Here is a 24,334-nt window from a genome sequence, read left to right as displayed (position 1 = left end):
AGTTGGGCTGCCGCGGTTTGGCCGCAACGTTAGCTTTACGCTACAGGAAGCTCTGAAAGGCTACCAGCAGGCATTGGGGACGGACTTTTTTCGTCGTCCTGTTTCGAACAGTCGGCCTCTGATTCAACCTCGACGAACTTGGGCGGCTGGAAAGCGAGCGCGCAGTCTCACCGGCCGGCCTCTGAGCTCCCTCTTTTCCCCGTCCCTCCTCCGGCCTCTCCACTTCTCGTTTCATGTGAATTTCAGCACACCATTTACACCTCCACACTCAGATATCCCTCCGCTCAACGCAGAGGGTGTTAGAATTTTTTTTTTTTTGTTCTTCAAAAACACCTCATATCTACCTGTACAGTAAGTTACAACCATATACAGTATTGACGTTACTTTCAGTTGTGATCTTAACGGCAGCGACGCACAATTACCTCTGTCTCCATCCCTCCGACCTTCAGTTCTCCACACTCATTTAACTATTTTAACAGTATGCGTGAGAAGCGCTCGTCGTCGCAGCAGAGCCATTATTTGTTTATTTGTTTGTTACTTGGCACTTAACCTCATGACAGCGGAGTCGGGTTCCTAAACGGAGAGCTGCTGTTGACGTAATCGACCTCTGAGTTGGATTTTTGGCCCGAGCCCAATCATGAACGCCCACCAATTGTTTTTCCTCCTCAGAGGGACACACACTTGCTCTCCCTGCACTTCTCTGGACAAACCAAGTGTCATTCAAGTCGAACTGAAATGTTAAATATCTCCATTGTTGTGTGTAATGATGCTTTACGCCCCGTATTCTGCTTTTATTCCCCTCCGCTCTCTTTTCTCTGAATGCCGCAGCTGCTGCAAAACTATGCATCGAGTGCATTTTCCAAAGATCGTCCACAGAGCGGGTGCATACTAGCATGGCTTAAACAGGTCTGATACTTTTCGAAACAAGTGTTAAAAGTGTAGGTCTGCTGTAATATTTTCCTGGACTGGAGTACTGTTTTTCCGCCACTAGTCATATTTGATTGAGTCATTCTGTACTGGCTCATTCACCCTGGACTGACTGAAAACAATCGGCTATCAGGCCTCATTTTAAGGTGTGTAATGAAAAAGTGGAGCATAGAGGAGTTTAAGGTCATGTTAAACAGTACATAATTGCTGTGTATGATATAAGACAAGGTCTTAAAGAGAATTAATACGTCTGCATATTCAACACTTTTTCATAAGCACCATGACACTATCTGCAAGTGAAGGGGAGAAAAAAAAGCCCTGAGCCTGTTATTCTCTGAGGTGTACGGAGTCCTGAGGGTGCCACTTCAATCATCATTTGTGGTGGGTTTTTTTTTTATAATCGATTAATGCATTTAAATTTGCATTTCCGTTGTTCATGGAAAAACCATTCAAAACAAATGTAAAAAGTAGGGCTGTCAATTGTAATCTTTTATCTGTTCTAAATTAACCTGAAAGGAATATTTTTTCAAGTTCTTAATACTCTTATCCACATGGGAGTGGAGAAATATGCTTGCTTTATGCAAATGTGTGTTTATTATTATTGCAACAATCCAAAACAAAAAAACAGCAACCCAAGACAAATACTGTCCCAGAATATTCTCTAGAATAACCTCAAAGGCACAGCATGCTGAAAAAATATGCTGAATAAAGGTTAACTTAACAATGTTAATCAGCCTGCAAGCTGCAGCCCCCCATTTAGCTTTCACTGTTGAAGGTTTGTCTCATGTAGTTGTCCCGGAGTCAAGCCTTTGCAAGTGGTGTTTGAGACTTGACGTACTGCAAACTCAGTTCACATCGACAGTGAAGGCAAGTAGCTTTGTTCTTGTCTTGAGAACTATCTGGCAGGGCTCTGAAGCTGAACTGGCCTTTCAAAAGACCCTTTACTTTATCCATTTCTTCTCAGATTCAGGTTTGTTTCTGAGGAATTCGCTTTAATGCTTTTAATTTTATAACACTAACTTTGACAGCCCTAATAAAAAGTACGTGAAGTAAATTAGCCAACTAAAATGGCACTTAGTAGAGTGTATACCTCCACTAACACCCAACAAGTCTCCTTTTGTTCTCACTCACTGATACCAGCCATCTAAATACGATTTCTTTTCATCGCGCATTATTCCAAGAAAAATAAAAGAAAATCAACACCCACCCCCTGCTGTGTTTGAAGAAAATCCTGGATCCTTTATCCAGATGTGCTCCAAAAGTACAGGGGGTCTATTTTGGGCTGAGACCCATCCTCCAACCAAGTTTTAATCAGTAATCCTGATCACAAACCAACCAACTAGCAAACAACTAACGGACATGGTAGGAAACATAACCTCCCTGGAGGTGCTGATTAATAACTCTGTTTCTCTAGTTTTCATTGCCTTCATTTAAAACATCGCTTAAAGAATGAAATGGACCCAGACAGAAGCAACGGGAGGATTTAAAAGCAAGCTGTCGGCATTTACTGCACCCTAAAGTTTAGAGTTTGTCACCATATTAATTGAGAACAATTAAGTCTAATAATGTGATTATAGTGGCACCATCAGGACTCTCAACTGTTGAACCCAACCATGACACCAACGTTTCAATGACCGTGTGTCAGTTCTTCATCGTGATTGGGTCCGGGTTCACCCAATGGCCTCCACTGGAGGGGAATGTTTGCAGATGTTATTCCACCTACAGGAAAGTGATCCCAATGATCTCTTCCATTATGAAGAAAAAAAAGCAAAGAGTTGGTTGAGATGCCGCCTCTGTAATGTCACATACTGTACACTTGAACTACAACATTTACTTTTCCAGTCAGGGAGCAGTTTGGGTGAGACGGGACGAGGGGTCGAGCGGCTGTTCGAGAGCAGCGAGCTCCCTCTAGTGGAAGAGAGGCAGCGATGCAACATTACTTGAATTTTTTTCTACAAGTATTTAATCAGACAGAAAAAAAACAGAAGGCACTTTTTCTCACTGCGCTATTATCATCGATGTTCCACTTGATCAGACCAGACCTCAGTATCTGTGCATTTTCAGACTGTAAAGAGTAGCAATAACTTCAGTATGACCTATTGGCTCAGTGTTTCGTTATTACCCGACAGCGTCATCGAGGTAGCCTGCATTATTACCGATTATCCAGGTGACAGTATTGACTGCCAGTTTGCAGCTGTTTACAGTATTTATGTCCTGGAAAAAGTTAGTTATGCTCGTTTGTCTGGTCAAACAAGAATTTGTTATTTGCATTTTTCAACTTAAGCTGTGTGGCAAGAGAAGATTTTACTGTAAAAGAAAAAAAAAATCAGGCTAGATTTGATTCTTTTGCTAAAAGGAATGTCACCGATTTTAATCATGAAAAGCAGATATTTTCCGACTGGGTGACCCGACTCTAAAAAAATCAATCTCCCCCCCCTCCGACTCCTGAAGTCTGACGTCTCCTCCTCTGAGTTTACTGTGACCGGTGACCGCAGGTATCTTAAGCCATAAAGTGGATGACGTGCGAGCTCACTCCCCCCCTGCAGGAAATGAACAGACAAGGATCACCCACGCAGAATGATTACCTTCACGAATGCTTTATAACATAAAGCTCTATTTTGTTAATATGTATATGTGTATATATTTATAAATGTATATCGACAGATCTGCTCCTTGAGTATCTCCAACAGTCGAAAGAGGGAGACGAGTCTTTCAGACCAAAATTGTTCCACGACTCAGAGTTTTATTACTGAGGGTTTTTTTTGGCATTTTCGACCTTGACTTTATAAAAATCGATTCGTGATCAACCAGCAGAATCGCAGCAGCTCTGAACTCAAAGGAACCAGCATCTTTCTCGGCAGTTTATGGGACCTCAGAAAAAAAAAAAAAACAGAAGAAAAAAACAAAACATGGAAGAGGAAAAAAACAAAAAAGGTTAAGACTTTAAACCCTCCCAAAATTTATGTGTTGCTTGGCAATTGTATGTTCAAAAAGTGTAATCAGGAAAAAGCTGAGCTTGTGACACAATCACTGCTTTCTTTGTTGCATAGACAGTAAAATGTTCAAGTGGAAAAAAAAAAAGAAAAAGAAAAAAAAAACACTTGGAAAAAAAAGTTCTATTTTTGTACAAAGGTAATTTTATCCCTTGCTTGTGTACCGTTCTTTCCCCCTATCTTCTGTGGGCCGTCATATACGTTGTGGAAAAAGCTTATTCAACAAGACAATTTTCAGATTGAAAATTTTTTTAAAAAGGTGAGAGGAGTTAGTCGGCTTTGGCACCTTGGTAACTGTGTCGCCTTTACTTTGCCATTTTCAACCCGTCGCCGCAAAAGACGGGAATGTCTTCTTTCATTATATTTTTGTCTATTTTTAAAAAGGAGATGGAATTTTTGTCATCTGTTCTTTGTGGGTTGTTCTCTGATGTTCTATCTTTCATGGACAGAAAAAAAGGTTATTAAAAAACTTAAAGTGACTGATGCTGCTTGATTCTGTGTCCCGTTTAATTAAAAAAAAAAAGAAAAGAAATGCACGCTCACTCACGACAACAATGAAACATACAAAAACTGGTTTTATTAAGACGCAGGTTATAGCTGTCGGATGCAAACATATACGCCACAAAATCCAGGTTGACTACAGAGAACAGACACTGCTGGCTTTGTGTGCAGAACTACAGTATGAAGCTAATTAAGCAGAAGAGCACATAAAAAAATGATGTAACTAAAAAATAGATCACAATACGTGTTGATGTAATATGTACAAAAACCTAGAACACAAAAACTGCATTTGGTCGCTGTTGAAAGATGTTTAAAGTCAGACATGTTTAACAGGACGGGGGCTCAATTCAAAATACATCATATCTGGATTTTTTTGTTATTGATGTCACACTCTAATCTGCAACATCATACATGAGATCTTCTTGAGGCATGTTAATTTATTATTATTTTTTTCTTCTTTCAGACCTACCAACACTGTCAAATTCTGGTTTGTTACCATAATAATCTGCTCAGAACATTTCTCGTTATGGCACACAGGCCTCACTTGAGATCTGGCCATTTCATATTAGGGAATAAATAACAGAAATGGATCCTCAGACATCCTTCATCTAGTTACACGTACGAGAAATTAAAAAGGCAAAAGAAATCTTAGAAAGGCCAAAATAACCATTACATGTATCGTGCAAGACCAGAAAGCATGTGTGTGAGTTGTTTTGTAAGCAGTGACGTCAGGGTTAACACGGCGAATACTGAAGCACCAGAGTGTGGACATTTGTTGTAAAGTATGACAAAAGATAACTAAATCCGGCACATTTAAAGGAGAGATGGGGAACACGTCCACTGCAGGACTGACTCTCGGCTGATACTGTGTGTGGCTGATGTGTCTCGTTTGGTTCTCTTCGCTGAATTTTCATTTACCTGAAAGCCCTCCGCGTCCCGCGGGAGCTCTCTGTTAGAAAACAAGTCCTCTCTTCTTACAACAAAATGTAGAAAAAAATATATATAAAAAAAGAAAAGAAATATGAATGGCCCAAGAAAAAAAAATCCAAAAAGGGCTTAGCAGTCGCTTTTCCATAGCTTGATGGTTTTGTCATTTTCTAACGCCGCGGATGCAATGATGTTCTCTGTCGGGTGGCAGGCGGTCGATATGACGACGTCTGAAAAGAAGAGATGGGGGGGGGAAGATTGAAACAGTGCCGCGTGAGGTTCAGAGTATTACAAATATATTACATCCTGAAAACAACTGATTAACAGTCACAAAAAATGTTTTTAAAAATACAGCTACACAAATGAACTGCATGATTCTGCATTTTGTCCAAACAGCACTGACCGAAAAACAGCTGGCACCTCATCAGGACAGTGTGTCTGGTCCAAACATGCTTTTGATAATCCGATCACAAGTGGACATCTCTATCAGCGTCAGTTCACGCCAGGCATGAAAATGTGTCTCATGTATCTTTAGCGACCACTTATGATAGGTCCTCAGTGTGCCGCTTGATATGCAAAAAAACAACATCGCTGGGATAAGAAAGAAATAATGTATAATAATGTGTAACGTATACTGAATTTACGAGAAGATTCAAATTATTAAGACTTTGTTTAGTCATTGACTGCGTTTCATGAAGTTCATTTAGCTTCTCCCAACTCATCAATTCACATAATGATGCCTTTTCTTAAGGGAGTCTGGCAACAAAAAAGTAGCCTATATTTGTCTAAAAATTTTACATGTTTTCCGTCAATAAAATGTTCTCTTCTTTCATCTATTAAGTGGTGAACTCAGTTGAAACGGTGTGTTCAAACAGCTGCTAAATGTTAGGTAATACAAGCCTTAGACAGAGAGTATCTGACAGGCCGAAACAGCGATGTCACAACGATTTTTACAAGAAGAAAAGCCACCAAATGTACTGAATTTAAGGCAGAATTTTCAAGAAGGAACCAGTGATTTAGAATCTGTCACAGAGTGTTCTGCAGAGTTTATTAAGTGTCTCCTCATTCAACAACTCTCTAAATTGAGCAATTTGTCAAGGGTGTCTGTGGATATTGTGGTTTCTAGTTAAAGTAAAATCACCTGAATTGGACAGTGTGTTCACAAACATCTGCTGCTCATTTTGGCAGGTGACAAATGTGTAATTAAGATTACAGTGAACCAAATGGAAATAAAAAAGTGTGTAATCCATCATGCCTATTGTTGTGCAGAGTTTTGGTACTTTTGTATACACACAGCTCTAAGAATGTGGTCGTTCGTGGCCCAGACTAGCTCCTCACTGTAGTCATGAGTTATGTATGCTTAATGCATCTTGGGTAAGTTTGCATCTTTACTCAGAGCAGTCCACTTGTAATCACATTACCCCAAAACACATGGTAATGCCAGGTGTACACATCCAAGGTGTATGGTTTAAAAGAATGAAGTGAGTGTGTCTCCTGTACCTGTGTGGCCCTGCAGTTTCTGCACGATCTCCTTTGTCTGCAGGTTCCAGATATAAACCATGTTGTCCTCGGAGCCCGACACGATCCACTGCGAGAGAGCAGAGTTACATTGAGCTGCACATGTTAATCTGTTCAAAAGCTTAGACACACACTTAAAAACTGTGCAGATTAGACATTATTAAAAAATAGAAGGAAGGAATATTAAAACCACATCACATTGTTCTTACCTTTCCACCGGTGACAGAGAAATTTGCAAATATGCAGTACTTCTCGTTTTTATGGCCCGTGTACGTTTTCAAGCACTGAAATGTTAGAAGTAAAATGAACAGTTAATTCAGTTAATCTGTAACATAACCATAAGCGACAGATGAAGTAAGGTATTTACTTGTAATCAAAACAGCTGTTTTATGCTGGAGTACTCTTAATGCAACTTAATGCAGAAAATAATCAAAACAACCTCCATTTTTTTATGAATAAGACGTCAGTGGAGAGGATGTCTCGATATGTTTAACATGTATTTACATGTATCCAATAAAATGAACAGCATAAAAAACTCAGCTGATCTTACCTTTCCTTTGCTGTAGTCCCACAACTTCAGCGTGCTGAGAAGTAAATATAAATACATCAGTGCATCTTTGAAACAGCTGTAAAGTCCATAATCTTTAATCATAGTCATTTCATGTTCTGTTTACAGCAGGAGAAACTTTATTATGATGTTATACCGCCATCTGCTGGTGAAGAGTAGACTAACAAAATGACCACAACAGAGAGGAGCACTGACTTCACTGTCCTGCAGCTGCTGGACGTGATACTCACTTGTCCAGTGTAGCAGCCAGGATGTATTTCCCGTTGGGGGAGAACTTCACAAACGACACAGGAGGGTTGTCGTCGTCTAACAAACACAACAACAGGAGCGCCGTCAGCACACAAACAGTTACACCATAATTATATGTGTGATCAACAAAGTGGGAGTGAGGGGACACTCTGACAGTGCCGGGGGGCTGAGGGTGGCTGACGCTCTACGGTGTAAACTTACCTATGAGCGTCTTTAAACACTGCCCTGACGCTGTGTCCCAGATTCGGCTGAGAATGAGAAGAAACAGACAAAATTGTTATTGAGGTATTCAAAAGTTTCATTGTTAGAGAAAACAATGAATAAGCCAGAAGCATGAGAGAACAATTTAGCTGCGAGTCGTCCACATCTGCTAAACGTTTTTAGATGCTGTCTCTGCAAATATTTGGTTGTGTTCATGTTAAGTCACAAAACCAAAAGAAAAATGTTTTGATTGCTACAGCATCAGGATTATAAAAACAGAAGTGGCAGCAAGGATGAGAAATGTGACGCGGAACATTTATTCCTTGGTGGATGAATACTTTTCAATGTCGACACAAGAATGCAGTGCGAGGAGAGCTGCCCGGCGAACCAGACGAGCTCGTCTTTTTTTAAAGACCTCATAATTACTGAAGTGTGTCTGGAGAGACACGACAGCTGTCGGAGACACAGGCAGCAGCAGGCCGATCACACTGCTGCACAGTTTTAATGCAGTTAATAGAGCTGTGGTTCGTTTTCATGTAGTGTTCAGATGTGGAACATATGGGAACACAGATCTCCAGCAGAAACCTTACAAACAGCATGTTAGTGCTTTTTGTTTCCAGTCTGCTCTTCAACTCAGTAGAACACAGACACCATTTACACAAACTGTTATCATAGTGTCTACTCCTATTGGTCAACTCAGAACAAAACAACAGCCAATCACAGATGTCACAATACTGCAGACAACACACACGCACTTAGGATACAAAAGCTGAGCTTCACCATTTTAAACCCTGTTGATAACACCAACGCTTATTAGCGACAGTATAATGACAATATGGGACATTTATTTTACACTTCACATTCAACTTGTCTGTAATGCAGAAGTGTTAACATGAAACTGCTTCTAAATTGAGTAATCGAACAACAATTACTAATCAAACTTTACGTTGTTATCTGCCTAACAGATCTTCTTCAATTATCTGTGTAATTGGCTGACTGACAGAAAAAAACTAATAATCAACGTGCCTTTTCTTGCAAACTCACGCAACAATGGCCTGACGTCTACCGATTTCATTCAGCACGGTAACACTACCGCGAGGAGGAGCAGATGACTTGAGAGACGACTCCTCCTGAAATCAAATCATCTGGACTAGTCTACTGTAAAGTCAGTCTCTTACTTATATACATTTTAAAGCAATTCATTTGTGTACTAGGTTGTGTTGGGAAGCTCCGCTCTTTTACGTTATTTTCTATATTGATATTGAGTTCTATTTTAAGGCTGCCTTTCAGTACTTTCTGTCAGCGTCGGTGGTGTGACCGGGGTCCCTACATCTTTTTTCATAGTCAAATTCAGGCACTTTTCAAGCAGTTAGGGGAATTCTCAGCTTCCTGGCACCTTGCAGCGGTGGTAAATAACATGTTCGTACAGAGGGCACAAATGCACTCGAAACTATTATTTCACTTCATCACATTACATCAGATGAAATCAGATCAGCCGAAACTCTGTGATAGCATCTTAGGGATGACATTCAGGAAAACACAAACAAGTGCCGCTATTCAAAATGTGTCGCCTGTCTGTGAGTAGACTAGGCATTCTCTAACCTTGCCGAGTCAATATAGTTATTTTTTAAGGTAAAAGCACCTCATACTAAATCCAAGCACTTTTCAATCCAAAAACACCTCATTAAAATGGTAGCCCTTTTAAGGATTTCCAGCTCCCTTACGTCCCCTGTATTATGTTACTAAGGAGCAGAAATTATTAGGACAGGGCTGATACGTGGCTTTAGGGTTTAATGTTGTATTCTTAACTGGCAAACGTGTGACAATGCATCTCAGGTGATGCTGCAGAATAACGCAAAATTAATGTAACGTGTAGTGTAACGAATTATCTTCCACAGGAGTGGAATAAGTAAAGTAATGCATAACCTTTTTTAAAACGGATCAAGTAATACATTCTTTTTTTAATAACTACCCCAACACAGCTTATATTCTGGTAAGAAAACCCACATTTTGAATTTCACTAAATATGCACTTTTGTTCTTTAGCTGTGTGACACAGAAATAATAAATGCTACATATAATTTCAGAATATATATGATATCAGAAATTTCTATTAAGCACCTTTCCTCTGCATTTTTATTGAAGAGGCCTCGAGTAATTTTCTTTATTAAATCAACCTAAAAACTTTGGAAACAAGGAAAATGAATGCCACTGATGTCATAATGTGATAAATATGTTATAAATTCCATTTGGGCTTCAACTAACTGAGTAGTGATCTGCTAACGAGAAGCCAGGCTTGACATTCTCTGCTGACACTTAATGTTGACAGTGAGGGCACACTTTTCTGACAGCTAAGCTGCAACATGTCAAGTGAAGGTAAAAAAGAGGAGAGGTTGTTCTCACCAAAGGCCGTCGTAGCTACTGGACACGATCAGGGATCCGTCTCTGTTGAAATGAACCTGCGATTGGAGACAAGCCATCACTTTGCATGATCCATGTTGATCCTGAATTTAGAAGATTCTTCTAAAGTTGATAATAAAAACAAACTTACAGCTGAGACGGGGTCCGAGTGAGCCGGCAATGTTTTCAGACATTTCCCGGTCTTCACGTCCCATATCCTTACACTCTCATCAAACTGGAGGCAAAGAGAGAGAAAAAAAAACACTTTTGTACATTTTCTTTCCAAAAACCACACAAAGACAGGCTTTTAATGCTGGATGTGAGTGCTTTAGCGAGTATCTAACATCTGCTTTCCATTTTGGTTTGTGCCAAAATCTTTGTACTCACCGATCCTGACACGATAAGATTGGACTGGGGGTTGAAGTTGCAGCAGAAGACGTAGTTGCTGTGACCTTTCAGAGTTTTTAAGCACTTTCCCTGGATAAGAGGAAAAAAGGAGTCGAAATGTTATTTCATGCTCATGACAAAATAAAATTACCTCTCGCTCAAAGCAATGTTAGACGACCTACAGTGAGTTAATGCTGCGCAGCTTTAATGGTGATTAAACTTTAACTGCAACGGGAACCACAGACATGAGTCTTAAGTGTGTGCATGGATTTCATTTTCATACTTCATGAATGAATAATGCTACAAAACTGTCAGCCCCTGCTGCAGCCTGTGTGTAGACAGGTTCCTACCACATTCTCCCCTTTGTGCAAATGTGTTCTGTTGAGCATTATTGCGAGGCTCCTTGAAGGCAGCATACGTATAAAGCACAATGATTCGATTGTACTGCCAGTGATTCAATAACTCATACCACACCAAAGAAGTGAGATCAGTCAGCGCAATAATAAGTGTGAAACCCTTTAAAGTCACATCAACTCTGACAGCTCAAACAGCAGTTAGTTCATCTGCCCTCTTACCGAGCTGACGTCCCAGATCTTCAGGGTTTTGTCGTCAGACGCAGACACCAGCAGGTTGGAGTCGGAGGACCAGGCCACGTCAGATATACCCTGCAGATGTGCATGAGGAATAATTAGAAACATAGGCTCAAGGTTTCCGATTGGGACGGCAGAGATGGAACCAACGTGGTATGAATTTACGTAATGCCTGGTAGTTGTGCTTCATGATCACGATTCTCACTGACGCTAAAAACACTCCAAGCATGACATGTGGAAATGAATTGATTCTGAGATGCCCCTGCAAAATTTTCCATCGATGGCGTGACATTAAATGTTGAGAGAGCGGTGTGTGTAGTGGAGACACCTTTGTGATGTTAGCTATGTCTAATAAGTGCCCTATCTTAAAACTGCTTTGTGAAAACCTTGTAAATAACAGCACACTGACTGCACTGCAGGCAGATTTATGTTTTGTCTTTGTCATGTTTATGTATTGAGGTGGGTCCCACATATACTGGTTCTGAAAAGGGACTGCTGCAGTCTGATTTTTGAAAAGACTTTCTGAAGGAAAAGGGACTTTAAATACATCTTACTGCTTGTATTAGTTGATGGAAAAGTAGCCCAGTGCAGTAAAATAGAACTCTGAGATTGCAATATATTGAGATACATCGAGAAGATTGTGCGATTGAATCACTAACAGGTGGATCATATTTCATTCGACTTGTGAGGATGGTGAATACTTCAAACAAAAACAATCACATCCTTTAAAACAAACACCAAAAAACATAAACGCTGCAGTAGTAAAGATGAGAATCTGTGAAACTCACAAGTTTGTGTCCAGATATGGTTTTCTCAAACTTGCCGTCATACGCTCCCCAGATTTTGATGAGTTTATCAGCAGCTGTAAAACACAAAATAAACATGCAGTCAGCATTAATCAAGGTTCACTATTGTTAACAATATAATACTTATGAAGGCAAATATCAAAATCTTTAAATACAATATCCAGCCGAGCTGTCATAACTACATAATGAATGTTACAGAAAAAGCTAACTGTTCTGAAGATTGGCATTTTGTTTGATAGATGACTGAAAGGATTAACCAAACATTCTCTGCTTACATGCAAGAAATTTGCTGATTTTCTTTCTCATATATGACAGCACATTAACCCTTATGTTGTGTTCCGGTCAAATCTGTCTGATTTAAAAGTTTTATCTCTGAAAGATTTACTTAATTTGATCAGACTGACCTAAGAGTCCATGACTTTGTCCACAAAGAGGTTTTCAACACACAAAATAAATAGTATTTATTTGCATACAATTTTGTGTATTTTATTCAACTTTTGTACACTCTTGGTGTTCCCCATCAAAAATGACCAGTCATTAGAAATGAATGGGGGTGACTACAATTAGTGTAAAAAAACTGATCTCAGGTACATCCTCATTTGTCATAAGGACACGCGCGCGCGCGCGCACGCACACGCACACACCTTGGTTCCCAGGCAACCACCATGGGAACCATAGCCCAGTAGAGTCTCTCTCCCGTGGGAACAACACCTGTTCTCAGAAAGTTGTTGGAACATTGTTTCAATAATATTGAACTTTTCTCGCAGCTTTGGTAGCCTATATAAATGCTTTTTTGAGGCCTTGCTCACAGTTCATTGTGTGGCAGCACCATGGCACATCGATATACCATAAGTGAGGCTATTGATTACTTATGTGATCACCACACTGGTGAAGAGGAGAGAGGCCAGGAAACTGACAGTGAGGATGGATTAGAGGAGGAAGTGTCAAGGATGAAGACGACACAGAATATAATCCAGACCAAGAATTAACTGATGGGGAGGAATCCAGTGATGAAGAGGATGGCCATGCTGAGGCTGCTGTCACATTCAGGTCAAAGAATGGGAACTTATCCTGGTCTTCATCCCCACCTGAGACCCACCTAACCCTTTGACCGGGAACACGACTAGTGTTACTTTATGTGACTGTATAAAAAAATGTAATGGTTTCAAAACAAATGTCCTTGGTAACTTTGACCCAAAGTAGTCTGTGATAAACAATATACTATGTTTCATCTGATTATTTTCTATAGTCAAAATAATCCAGAAATGATGCTTTTTAGAACTCGAATTCAAGATGTATACGCTCAGATCAGTGAGGTATACAGGCCATAAATAACAAATAGAAGTTCAAAACTTGTAATGTTCACAAGAACTGAAGTTGATAAAAAGATCTAACACAACAAGTAGTGATAATATATGTATTATACAGTTTTTATGATGAGTTTAAATGGACCGGTCATTTTTGACCGGGAACACAAAATTGTTTAACATGAAACGAACACAACATGAGGGTTAAACATCTTATGGTTTTGGACAAAACAAGCATACTGAATATGTCTTCTACTGTTCTGAGGAATTGCGAATGCCACTATTTCAACATTTTTACATTTTATAGATTAAACAATCATTTGAGAAAATTTCTGACCCATTAATGGATAATAAAAATGATCAGGGGAATAGAAAAAATTGTTCAAGAACTCACATGAGCTGGCGAGCCATTCTCCGCTCGGGCTGAATTTGACGGAGGACACAGCTTTAGTGTGGCCCGCTAATGTGAATTTCAAGCTGTAGTTTGGCTTGGCAGGTGCTGACTGTAAATGAAAACTTGACATTTAGGAATGTGCCCCTGATGTGTTACAAACATGCAAACATGTATATCTCAAAGAAAAACTAAAAAGAAATGTCTCCAGATTCCACTTATGCACATTTCACTTCTTGCCTACAGTAAACATAAACGAACCAACAAGGCAAAAAGTCAGAACCTTGCTTTGACTGGCAGATGCTGATGGTACTACTGGAGGTTTCGTGTCAGTCTCCGGTTTCTTATCTTCTGTTGCCATGGTGAGGAAATGAGCATCTACTGAGCACGACTCTGACAGGTAGAAGATACAGATATTGACATTAAAAGATGCAATATGTAAGAATGTTAGTTGAAAACACTGAAAATTTATATCACTAACAGAATTTGAAGAAATAACAGTTTTGATGCCACAATGTATTGTATTACAGAGATGTACACTGAAGTTAGCATGCTAATCAGCTAGCCCTGGTCTGTTCTGGTCCAGAGCTTCTGTGCTACTGATGTAAACATCAGTACTCCCCAGGTCCCCGACCCGACAGTCATGATTGGTAACGGTGGCTACAGTTAGCAGCAGTTAGCAGCCACTCTAGTCCCCTTATTTTCCGTTTGAGTCTGAATTTGACAGGTGGCCAGTTCCTACATATAGCACCTTTGACTTATGTATGGGTTAGTAAGTGCTGTTACATTCACAGTACACAAAAGATACACATTGCATCACAAACGCCTACAGTCTGCCAATTTGAAAAGATGCAGGGTTTTAATTTCTACCTACATTCAAGTATGAAATAGCAGAATAACGTCAGATTTAAAAGATAAATTAGGTTGTTCGTGTGCATGTTAAAACCAGTGATTTTAAATAATTACTAGCAGTGGTTAAAAGGTGCACTACATAGTTTGGGGGGAGAAAAAATTCAATCGAGAAGAATATCTTCACTGAATGATTTTTTTTTTTTTTTTTTAATGCCAAAAAAAACGAAGTAAACAAACTCTCTTCGTTTTAATGACTCAATAAACAAGCTGACCTTAAAGATCAACACAAATTCATACTGTTTTACTTTGTTTATATGTGGCGGACCCTGCCAACTTTCTAGCTTCAAACAGTGTTCTGGGGAGCTTATTTTCCTCTGAGGACAACTTGTTTATTCAGGTATGGAAAAAATAAATACTCTTAAGTTTGTATTATTACCTCATTACTAACGGAAAATTCATTGTCTAAACGAAACAGTGCCCCTTTAATCTTTATAATAACTTTAAATGTGGCAGATTTAGCTAACTGACAGTATGGTAATCATGAGAGCTAGTTAAGGCAGTCATTTCAAACAATTCACAGCTATGTAACCACTGCGAATGACAATATAAGTATCATTAAGTGCTGTAATTAACTCTGCTAACACAGGAGACATGTTGCTCCTCCTGTTTAGTTGTTTAGGAGCCATGAACTGTGTCGCTGGTTCCTCTTGAAACTATAAATTTAGCTTTTCAGCTAGCATTTAGCTAGCTAACGTTAGTTAGCCTCAGCACGGTTATAAGGGTTAAACAGAAAGCTTGTATACAGTCAGTTGGGCTTATATTTGCAGTTAGCTTGCACTAATTAGCTATACGTTCTCGTTAAGACGTGTTTAAATGCAGTAATTATGAAAAGATGAAATTTGAAACAAAGGGCCTTCGCTGAGAAGTCATATCCATGACAGAAGCGTTGAGCATATTGCGGATACTCATTTCAGCGTTAAGGATTTTAAGCAAGAGAGATGAGAGCTGAAAACTCAATTTTAAATCCACTGGTTTTGAACGAGAGCTAATGGTAGTCTGATCATGCAGCCATCTGATTCAAATGCATTGATGCTGTTGACAAATTGGCTGAGCTGCCACGGAGGGGCCCTCCATTCAAACAATGAGGAATCAGTCAAAAGACGGTACTCACGGGGATTCGGTGCAGCTTCACGGTTAGATCGTTACTCCCTCGTGACGATTGGGAAAAGAAATTCGTGTATATTTTTTTCAGACGATCATGGAGAAGGCATAAATCAATTGGCTTGCTCCTGGATGTTTGCCTGCGAGGAGAAGCGGGGAATGTGGTGCGGTGGTGGTGCTCTGCGCATGCGCGGTACCCTCGGCACTAACGGGAACTAATGAGGGTCAATAAGCTTCAAAGGCAAAACACTTAATTTTGACATTTTGGTTTTAAATTGATTTTTTATGGCGCTTTCCGGCATAAAAAGTGGGTAAACTTTACGTGTCCGCTGTCTCAATGTGTTCAAAAATGTCGAAGTAATGGTACAGCAATTCAAAGGTGAGTACCTATGATATGAAAGTCTTGATTTGAAACAGGTGTGTGGACTGCGATGGCTATGTTACTGTCTAATTTATAGAAGCCTGACATGTACGGGTAAAGACATGTCAGGCTTTTGTTTCACTTTCAATACAAAGAATTTTGTATTAGGCTAGATTTGAAATATTTTGGTACACCCTACGTACTCCAACACAGTAGGCGGCAGTGTCCGCCATTGTGGTTAACGAGGGCGGAGAGCCGCAGAACTCACGGCTGCGGGTTTGCCGTCAAGAAACTTCGATAGAGAAGTTGTGATAACTGCTCTCTGCAGTCCAGTGCGTTGTCCATCTGGGCTTCTGTGTTGTGATGTTAGCGCATCTGAAGTTGAGCAGACGCTGAACTCTCCACCCCAAAGTGCCTTCTTAAGAGAACGAGTTGGTAAAAACTTCGGCATCTTAGATCCCTTAAGGTTTCCAGCCGCGACTCTCCCGTCATCCCCCGCGAAACGAGCATAAAATGGACTTAACGTTACCGTTATTTGAAGATACGTGCTAGCGTTAGCCTAGTTATCACTAACCCTTCCCCATAATCAGATAGCTCCGCCCGTGAGAAAACTTTTTTCTTAACGCTAAAACAAAGAAGGACTCTCGGAATTGACCGTTGTGAGCAAAATCTCATGTAACGCCAGGTTAGTCAAGATAAACTTAAACTTAGGTTAATGTCTTAGCTGTCCCTCATGTCAACTTTCGCCTGCTAGCATTGAGTTAGCTAAACAGGGCCAGTGTGACTTGTAGCTCCTCACATTAACTTCCATCCAAGTGTTTGCTAATTGTTTTAGTTTTCTCTACAGCAGGTCTGGTGCGATATAGTACTTACAAAAAGAAAGAAAAAAGTGACTTCGTCTTTCCACCCTTCAAAGTTAGTTTTTTATATTAACGCGTAGTCAATAAAGTGGTCGTGTTGGGACTAAAGCCAGTAAATTGGGTTTATTTATTGCCATAAACTGTAACGTAATTGTTAGATACTCCTTTAACTGTCATACAAGCCTTTTTTCCCCCACTTACTTTCCGCATTAAGTGACAATAAACTCCCCATCATCCTATATTAAATTAGCCCTAGCAATCTTTTCCACCACCTAGCTAACTTATATCTAATGGGGCTAATTAAAATCATGGGCTGTCGACCATTTCAGTCATCACAGGCAACAGAAACCTATTAAATCCATCGACGCAGATGTAAAGCATGATACTATGGAAGCAGAACTCAATGTTATTCAGCTGTAAATGTAGATAGATAATTAATGCCAGGCACTGATTGATATCTTTTCATTGTAAATTATGTTGGATGGTGCACGGCAAGATGCACCTGGAAAGCTTTTCTTGGTACGGAGTCTGTTGTGAGGATTCTCTGACCTAAAGCACTCTCATAACTCTGTTTTTATGTCAACAGATTGTATTGTCTGGTATGAAAACTATGCACGAAGTGGGCTGGATTCCCCTCAGAGCCTTTGACAAGCTGACAGACGAGAACGGCAGAATTCACAGAAGACAACGGGAGCCAGCGGAGTTTGTGTCACCTGTTGAACCAGTCGCATCCAGCTGCCATCATCATGTCAGCAGAGCCAAACTCAGACGCTGCACAGCTTGTCAATCCTCCGCCTCCAGAGGTGACCAACCCCAGCAGGCCAGGCCGGAGGACCAACCAGCTGAAGTTCATGCAGAATGTGGTGATCAAATCCCTGTGGAAGCACCAATTCGCCTGGCCCTTCTATCAGCCTGTTGATGCAGTAGCTCTGGGACTATCAGTGAGTATATGTTGGAAATGTCCTTCAGACTTTTAATGGTATTTCCAATGCAGCCCAATCATTTTCTCACCGATTGGTTACTTTTGTGTACACTCCAAAACAAATAAGCACATTCTTGTTTTTTTTTTTGTTTTTTTTAGTTGGTAAGTGAAAAACATCTCAGGACATCAATCCTTAAAATAAACACACATTTGCTGCATCAGTAGTGGCTTTGGAAAAGTATAAATCTGCACTTTTTTATATGGTATTTCACTAACTGCAATCCTGATGAATGTCCTGGGTAAAAGCAGCTGTATCAACCCCAAAAAAAAAAAATGTTCGGGCTGTGATATACAAAAAAAAAAAAGTTTTTTAAAAAGAAAACCATGTATAGGCTTTGGACACCTAAACTAGGTGACAAGACCATGCCTACTGTTTAACTGCCTGCGATCAGTAGTCATGCATGTGTTTGTCTTGCTTTGTGTGAAGGTGCCTGCTTTTCTGTTATCTTTCGCTGAAGTAAAACTGCCTTTAAATCCCTGAATATCCCTTGTTTTTGTTTTTCTTTCACTTCAGCTGGCAATGTTGTTGTCTAAGTTTTGCTCAACACTGTTTTCTATTGCTGGCTTTGTGTTGGTTTCCCCCCTAATCCTCAAGCACAACACAACACATCAGCGAGTTTAGAGACATTGGCATGTGGCTCTGCACTTGGTCTCAGTGTCTCCATTATTAAGAGCCTATAACCTTTATTCTGATGTATATAACTGCATTTTTTATATGTATGTACATGTTCATGTTAGTAGGTACTTAATTATTGACTTAGTAATTTAAAGTAGCTTCAAATTAGAAGCTTAAGTGCTTGAATTTAACTAATTGATTAACTTATTGAGTGGGGACTATTTCTTAAGTAGTCCCTACTGTAGTTCATAATTAGCTCCAATTAAAACGGTGGATTATCTAGAATAAGTGAGGCAGCGGTTGGAAATGAGATGTTGGTGGTGAATTAAAGTAGAATTTGAAACACAATGTCACCTCAACAAAGACAGATATCTCAGAACCAGGGGAAATTCAACTAAAATCAACTGCATGGCTGCTTAGGTTTTATTAACATAGTTATGGTTATCATTTCTATCAGCCATAGCGACATTGTTCCGCTGAAATAATAACTGACCTCTGGGAACATCACTACAGCAAAGTCTGACATTGTAAGAGACACATGTGGTCAGACAGGTTATAAACAAAGACAACATTTTAGCCTGATCATCTAAAACTCTTCGTAAGGTATTTAATCTTTAAGTGAGCCCACCTGAAATGTTGGTAATAATCCTTTATTGCATAGGAAACTTGTGTGAATGGAAAACTGCTTCTTCATCAGTCAGACTTTGGTATATCAGTTCAAAGATGTTTAAAGAATAAAAAGCAAGACTACATTCGTCTGACACGTTGGCTCTTCTTCTAAATCAGGATTATCATAGGATAATAACCTCTCCCATGGACTTGGGAACCATCAAGAAACGACTAGAGAACAACTACTATTGGAGTGCAAGTGAATGTATGCAAGACTTCAACACCATGTTCACCAACTGCTACATATATAACAAGGTGAGGAGCGTCATGGTTAACAATGCATCAGGCTGGATTCACCCTCACAGAAAACTAAACCCTCATAGATTTCCCTCTTTCTTCCAGCCTACAGATGACATAGTGCTGATGGCCCTCGCCTTGGAAAAGGTTTTCTTGCAAAAAGTTGCCCAGATGGCACGGGAGGAAGTGGAGGTCATTCCTCAGACCGCCAAAGGAAAGGGCAAAAAAAGTAATTCCCCAGGTAATTCACGTATTTGTACAAGGTAGCACTCCTGCATGCTGCTGCACATGTTCCCAAATAATGTAGGAGTTAGCGTCCTAGAAATCAGGCCACGTGAATGTTTGTGGTTTTCTGTGAACCAACCCATGCTGCTTTCAGTTTTAATGCTGTCTGAGCCTTTATTCTGTCGAGTGAAAGGACTTAAGGTGGCACCAACATCTCTCTTAAAATGTCTGTTTTTCCTTAATTTAGCCTTTAGCCGTTTACAGGCATGCAAAACCTGATGAATGTTATTGTAAATGTTTATCTCATTATGCGCTGTTGTTTTAGTAAAAGATGCAGTTTAAAGCTCCGTGAGGCAAAACGTGATATGTAGTACTTGGTTCTTTAAATAAAACAGCCTGCATGAACATCACTGTCAACATTAAGTCTCAGCCAGCAGCACTGATTAACTGCATCAGTAAACTCTGTTACTCCCATTCTTTTCTCTCAGTTTAAATGACACTGTGCTAAACTTTCCTCCTGTGTGTCCTCGAGTGAGGTTTCACTTTGCAGACACTCCAGTTGAATTTCTCCTTGGGTGGTTTTTGTCATTCCAGTATATATTATAATGCATTTGGAAGTATAAACAGCTATTATTGTGGTCTCTGTGGGTGTTTTTCTAATGTGTATGTGCACGTGTTAGATTGGACACTTGATATGACCACCACTGCCACCAATTGAAATTGAAATTGAAATATTCACAGAGCAACAGAGAGAAAAGATTAACCATTATGTGTGGATGGAAAAAAACAAAAAAAAAGATTCAAGATCTAAATTCACCTTGCATTTTTTAGAAAATGGAAAAACATTATATAACTAATGATGATTTTCTTTGTTGATTAGCCATTATTTTCTAGATTAATCAATGTGTTGTTTGGTTTATAAAATTAACTTGTTTTTTGTTGACAACAGTGCAGCATATACACTTATTCTTGCTCAATCTAGCTGTAAGAAACATTATACACATTATAACCAAGTTACAAGTTATAAGCAAAGAGGACAAACAGAAACATCTTAATATCCACTCCTAAATAAGTATAAGAACAAACATGTACACATTACATTCTGATTACAACTAGTCTAAAATATGTAGTTTTGTGCTTTTTCTCTTTTTCTTTATTTTGTATTAATACATGCATACAGGAGGGCAGAATCCAACTGCAACCACATGTTCATCAGCTACGACGCCCACATCTGAGTCCAGCCTCAGCTACGCTCCTTCCAGCCCGTCCTCAGTGCTCAAAAGAACATCACAGTCCTCCCCAAAAGTGAGTCACCATTTTTGTTTCCGACCCTCAGTCATTTTATCTTAGAGTCACACAGCACGAGAAGATTTTTCCCTTTATTGTGGTGGGTTTTTTTTGGCAATGAAGAAGACAGGGTTGAAGCGGAAGGCGGGCGCCACCACCGATTCGTCCTCCACAGCCATAAGCGGTTTGAGTGAGTTATCAGAAAGACGAATGAGACGTAGAGCCTCACAAGATGGCCGACCAAACGAACAGCTCAAGTTTTGCAACGATATCCTGAAGGAGATGCTGTCTAAGAAGCACGTAGCTTACGCCTGGCCTTTTTACAAGCCTGTTGATGCCGTGGCTCTGCAGCTGCACGATTACCACGACATCATCAAGTATCCCATGGATCTCAGCACTGTCAAAGTATGACCTATATATGCGTACTACTACAAATCCATTTTCTCTGTGGCCAATTTGATTTTTTTTCTGACGGGTGATGTGTTTGATAACTTCCAGAAAAAGATGGATAGAGGAGAGTACCAAGATGCACAAGGCTTCGCTGCAGATGTCAGGTTAATTTTTTCCAACTGTTACAAATACAACCCTCCTCATCATGATGTCAATGCTCTTGCCAGAAAACTCCAGGTGTGTTTTGACTTTTTAACATTCGGTAATTAAGAATTTAGAATGGTTTACTGGTTCTTTAGGCTCAGGTTTCTGCTTCACTGTGTGTCTGCTTCAGAGTGTGTTCGAGCAGAGGTTTGCACAGATGCCAGAGGAGACGGTGGAGTTGATTTCACCAATGAGTGGCGCGTCTGCTAAGAGTTCAGGTTTTGGTGGGTTTGGTGCCAACAGCTCGGCAAAGTTCAGCAGGTCAGACTCAGCAGAGGAGCGTGCCACCCGACTTGCTGAGTTGCAAGAACAGGTGGGTGCAGAACAGGTGGGTTCCTACACAGAACTCTTAACTCCGGCTCTTGTTATAAAATGTCAATGACTACATTTATATGAACAAAATATTTCAGTTATCCAAAAATGACTATTCCTACTAAGCTGTTTACATGGCTAATGAAAGTGAATATTCCACTGATCCTCTTCACATGCAGCTGTGCATAATAAACACAATGTCCCTTTTTCAACTGTAGATATTGAAAACATCTCTGTTGGGATAACTGCGCATATCCAAGAAACTGTTTCATAATGTTTAAAAGGTCAATTTTGTTTCTCCTGCCAACCAGTAGTTTGGCTTTTCTTTGGTGCGTGTGTCTCCATCTCAGGCTTGCAGGTTGTTTGCAAGGCAATGCACAGAGCTGACAACTGCTAAGATTTTGTCTGCGAGATCTAATGAATACGTTGACGAAAATATTTCCGCCACCCTTTTTATCTGCCTCTGGCAGGGAGAAATAGATGCACAGACTATTTCAGATGACTTCTTTCTTTCCTTCTCTCTGATGTTTGGAGACAATGTTGTTGACTGCTAAAATCATCCTGCACACAGTAAATCACTCAGCAAGACTTCCTTGTCTTTATTCCTACACTTTATGTCACATCCTCTCCAACTTGCTAACACGGAAGATACTTTGACTCTCACTTCTCCTTTGATTTCTAAGTGTTGTTATTTGTCTGAGTTTAAAACTACTGGGTAGCACCGTACTAACTTATTTCTGTTGACACTCTATCCAGCTTAAAGCTGTTCACGAGCAACTCACTGCCCTCTCTGAAGTCCCCATGATGAAACCAAATAAGAAAGAGAAGGAGAAGAAAGAGGAGGGCAAACAAAGTAAAGGCGGTACATATTCCAGCTCCAGGTAAGGCGTTTTACATGAATCTGTTTTCACAGTATGTCACTTCCATGTAGAGACCCTGACTACTCTTTCTTTAATTTTCAGGCAGCCGTGGAAGAGAAGCAAAGAGTGGGATTCCGATGACGAATCTCTGCCGATGACATACGACGAGAAGCAACAGCTGAGCCTGGACATCAACAGGCTACCTGGCATGAAACTGGGCCGCGTGGTGCACATCATTCAATCATTAGAGCCCTCGATGTGTGACAGCAACCCAGACGAGGTCGAGATCGACTTTGAGATACTGAAGCCGTCCACTCTGCGTGAGCTGGAGCACTACGTGAAGTCCTGTCTGTATAAGAAATTTAAGAAATTTCAAAGTAAGTGTGACCATTGCTGCCATTAAGGCGACAGTTACCCCATACATTTAAATGCTAATGTAGCACTTAATCAATGATGGTACCTCCTTTTTTTTCCCACTTCATCCAGAGAAAAGTGGTCAAGCTGCATCTCATCACAACGGCTGTAGCAGCTCCTCAGACTCTGCCACCAGCAACTCCAGTGACTCCAGTTCAGATAACAGTGAATCATGACAACACTAATATTTTTTATTTATTTCTTTTTTTGTTACAAAGAAAGAGTTCCTCAAAGATTGCTTATTTTTGTATTTGTTATTTGTTCTATGGTTAAAATAAAACTTCCCACACACTGACTTTGTATTCATGCAGATTTTCTCTTTCTCTCTTTATTAACTGCAATATCCATCTAATCACACACTATAAATTCAGTAGCTATATGGGATGATGCTGGGGTGAGGGCACATTTCATAACATAAGAGTTTCAACCAATATCCGGGAAATTGAATTGATTTTGTCCATATATTACACATACATAATCTCTTTTGTAATTGTAATTAATTAATATTTGGGGTTTGCCAAAATAACAGCCAATAGAAATGTTTTGACACCTGCTTTGGATTCAGCATTTAGGAAGATTAATGTTAACCCAACATCACTGAACAATTTTTCACTGTCGTGGAATCCCTGAATGCACTGCTGGAACATTGACTCATGGTCCACATTGTCTTATCTCTCCAGTGCACAGTCGCTCCACCTCCAGGACCCCTGCAGTTACCCTGTGCTACCACAGGGAGGTGCTGCAGGGGTCCTGGTGGTGGAGCGACTCTACTCTGGCAGGAGGTCACTTGGCTCCCATTGTCACCTCTGGGTGGTGTCTGGGCTTAGCCAGTGGCAGCAGTTGAGGAAACAGAAAAACACACCAGGGTGAGTTATTTATTCAAAATGAGATTGAGACACAAGAGACGTGTTTGTACTGATTTCCATACCTTTAATGAAGAATAATTGTATTACTAATAATGAATACTGCTAGACTTGTTTAATAATGTTATTAAATATGTACATACCGGTTTCTCCTAAAGACATCTTGACATCATTGAATAAAAGAAAGAAATCAAAGTACAAGAGGTGAGTTACCTGTAACTTATTAAATATGAGATATTAAGTTAATTCACTTCGGGGTCAGTGTTAAGCTCAATGA

The 24,334-nt window shown here is 40.0% G+C and overlaps 2 protein-coding genes across 4 annotated transcripts; one reads left to right on the top strand and one right to left on the bottom strand.

Moving 5' to 3' along the window:
* Positions 1-4,470: 4,470 nt before the first annotated feature.
* On the bottom strand, positions 4,471-16,543 carry wdr5 (WD repeat domain 5). Of its 2 annotated transcripts, none has more exons than XM_030435073.1 (14): positions 16,407-16,543; positions 14,048-14,157; positions 13,768-13,876; positions 12,049-12,122; positions 11,246-11,335; positions 10,671-10,760; positions 10,435-10,518; positions 10,287-10,342; positions 7,885-7,931; positions 7,665-7,740; positions 7,417-7,450; positions 7,076-7,150; positions 6,849-6,936; positions 4,471-5,578 (listed from the first exon to the last, which is right to left on the bottom strand). In XM_030435073.1, exons 2-14 carry the CDS (start codon positions 14,123-14,125, stop codon positions 5,478-5,480), a joined length of 1,002 nt encoding a protein of 333 aa, XP_030290933.1. In that variant the 5' UTR covers positions 14,126-14,157; positions 16,407-16,543; the 3' UTR covers positions 4,471-5,477. The 2 variants fall into 2 exon arrangements, with proteins under 2 accessions (XP_030290933.1, XP_030290932.1); XM_030435072.1 differs by lacking the exon at positions 16,407-16,543 and adding an exon at positions 15,788-16,153.
* Positions 16,544-16,679: 136 nt separating this feature from the next.
* Positions 16,680-23,489, top strand: LOC115592397 (bromodomain-containing protein 3-like). Of its 2 annotated transcripts, none has more exons than XM_030435067.1 (11): positions 16,680-16,823; positions 17,585-17,939; positions 19,383-19,520; positions 19,608-19,743; positions 20,908-21,032; positions 21,138-21,419; positions 21,513-21,641; positions 21,739-21,921; positions 22,677-22,801; positions 22,883-23,157; positions 23,267-23,489. In XM_030435067.1, the coding sequence occupies exons 2-11, from the start codon at positions 17,745-17,747 to the stop codon at positions 23,368-23,370; spliced, it is 1,692 nt and encodes a 563-aa protein (XP_030290927.1). In that variant the 5' UTR covers positions 16,680-16,823; positions 17,585-17,744; the 3' UTR covers positions 23,371-23,489. The 2 variants fall into 2 exon arrangements, with proteins under 2 accessions (XP_030290927.1, XP_030290925.1); XM_030435065.1 differs by having other exon boundaries at positions 21,739-21,936.
* The last annotated feature ends 845 nt before the right edge of the window (positions 23,490-24,334 follow it).

This window comes from Sparus aurata, chromosome 12 (assembly GCF_900880675.1).
Source record: "Sparus aurata chromosome 12, fSpaAur1.1, whole genome shotgun sequence".
NCBI classification, from domain to species: Eukaryota; Metazoa; Chordata; class Actinopteri; order Spariformes; family Sparidae; genus Sparus; species Sparus aurata.
The sequence above is the reverse complement of the archived record's forward strand: the minus strand, read 5'-3'. Positions and strand labels throughout refer to the sequence as shown.

Coding starts and splice junctions, on each gene's coding strand:
- wdr5 (XM_030435073.1), bottom strand. CDS start 14,125: ATGGCAACAGAAGATAAGAAACCGGAGACTGACACGAAACCTCCAGTA. Junction 13,877..14,047: donor CATCTGCCAGTCAAAGCAAG/GTTCTGACTTTT, acceptor TTTCATTTACAG/TCAGCACCTGCCAAGCCAAA. Junction 7,151..7,416: donor GGGACTACAGCAAAGGAAAG/GTAAGATCAGCT, acceptor CTAACATTTCAG/TGCTTGAAAACGTACACGGG.
- LOC115592397 (XM_030435065.1), top strand. CDS start 17,745: ATGTCAGCAGAGCCAAACTCAGACGCTGCACAGCTTGTCAATCCTCCG. Junction 21,420..21,512: donor TGGATCTCAGCACTGTCAAA/GTATGACCTATA, acceptor GATAACTTCCAG/AAAAAGATGGATAGAGGAGA. Junction 23,158..23,266: donor GAAATTTAAGAAATTTCAAA/GTAAGTGTGACC, acceptor CACTTCATCCAG/AGAAAAGTGGTCAAGCTGCA.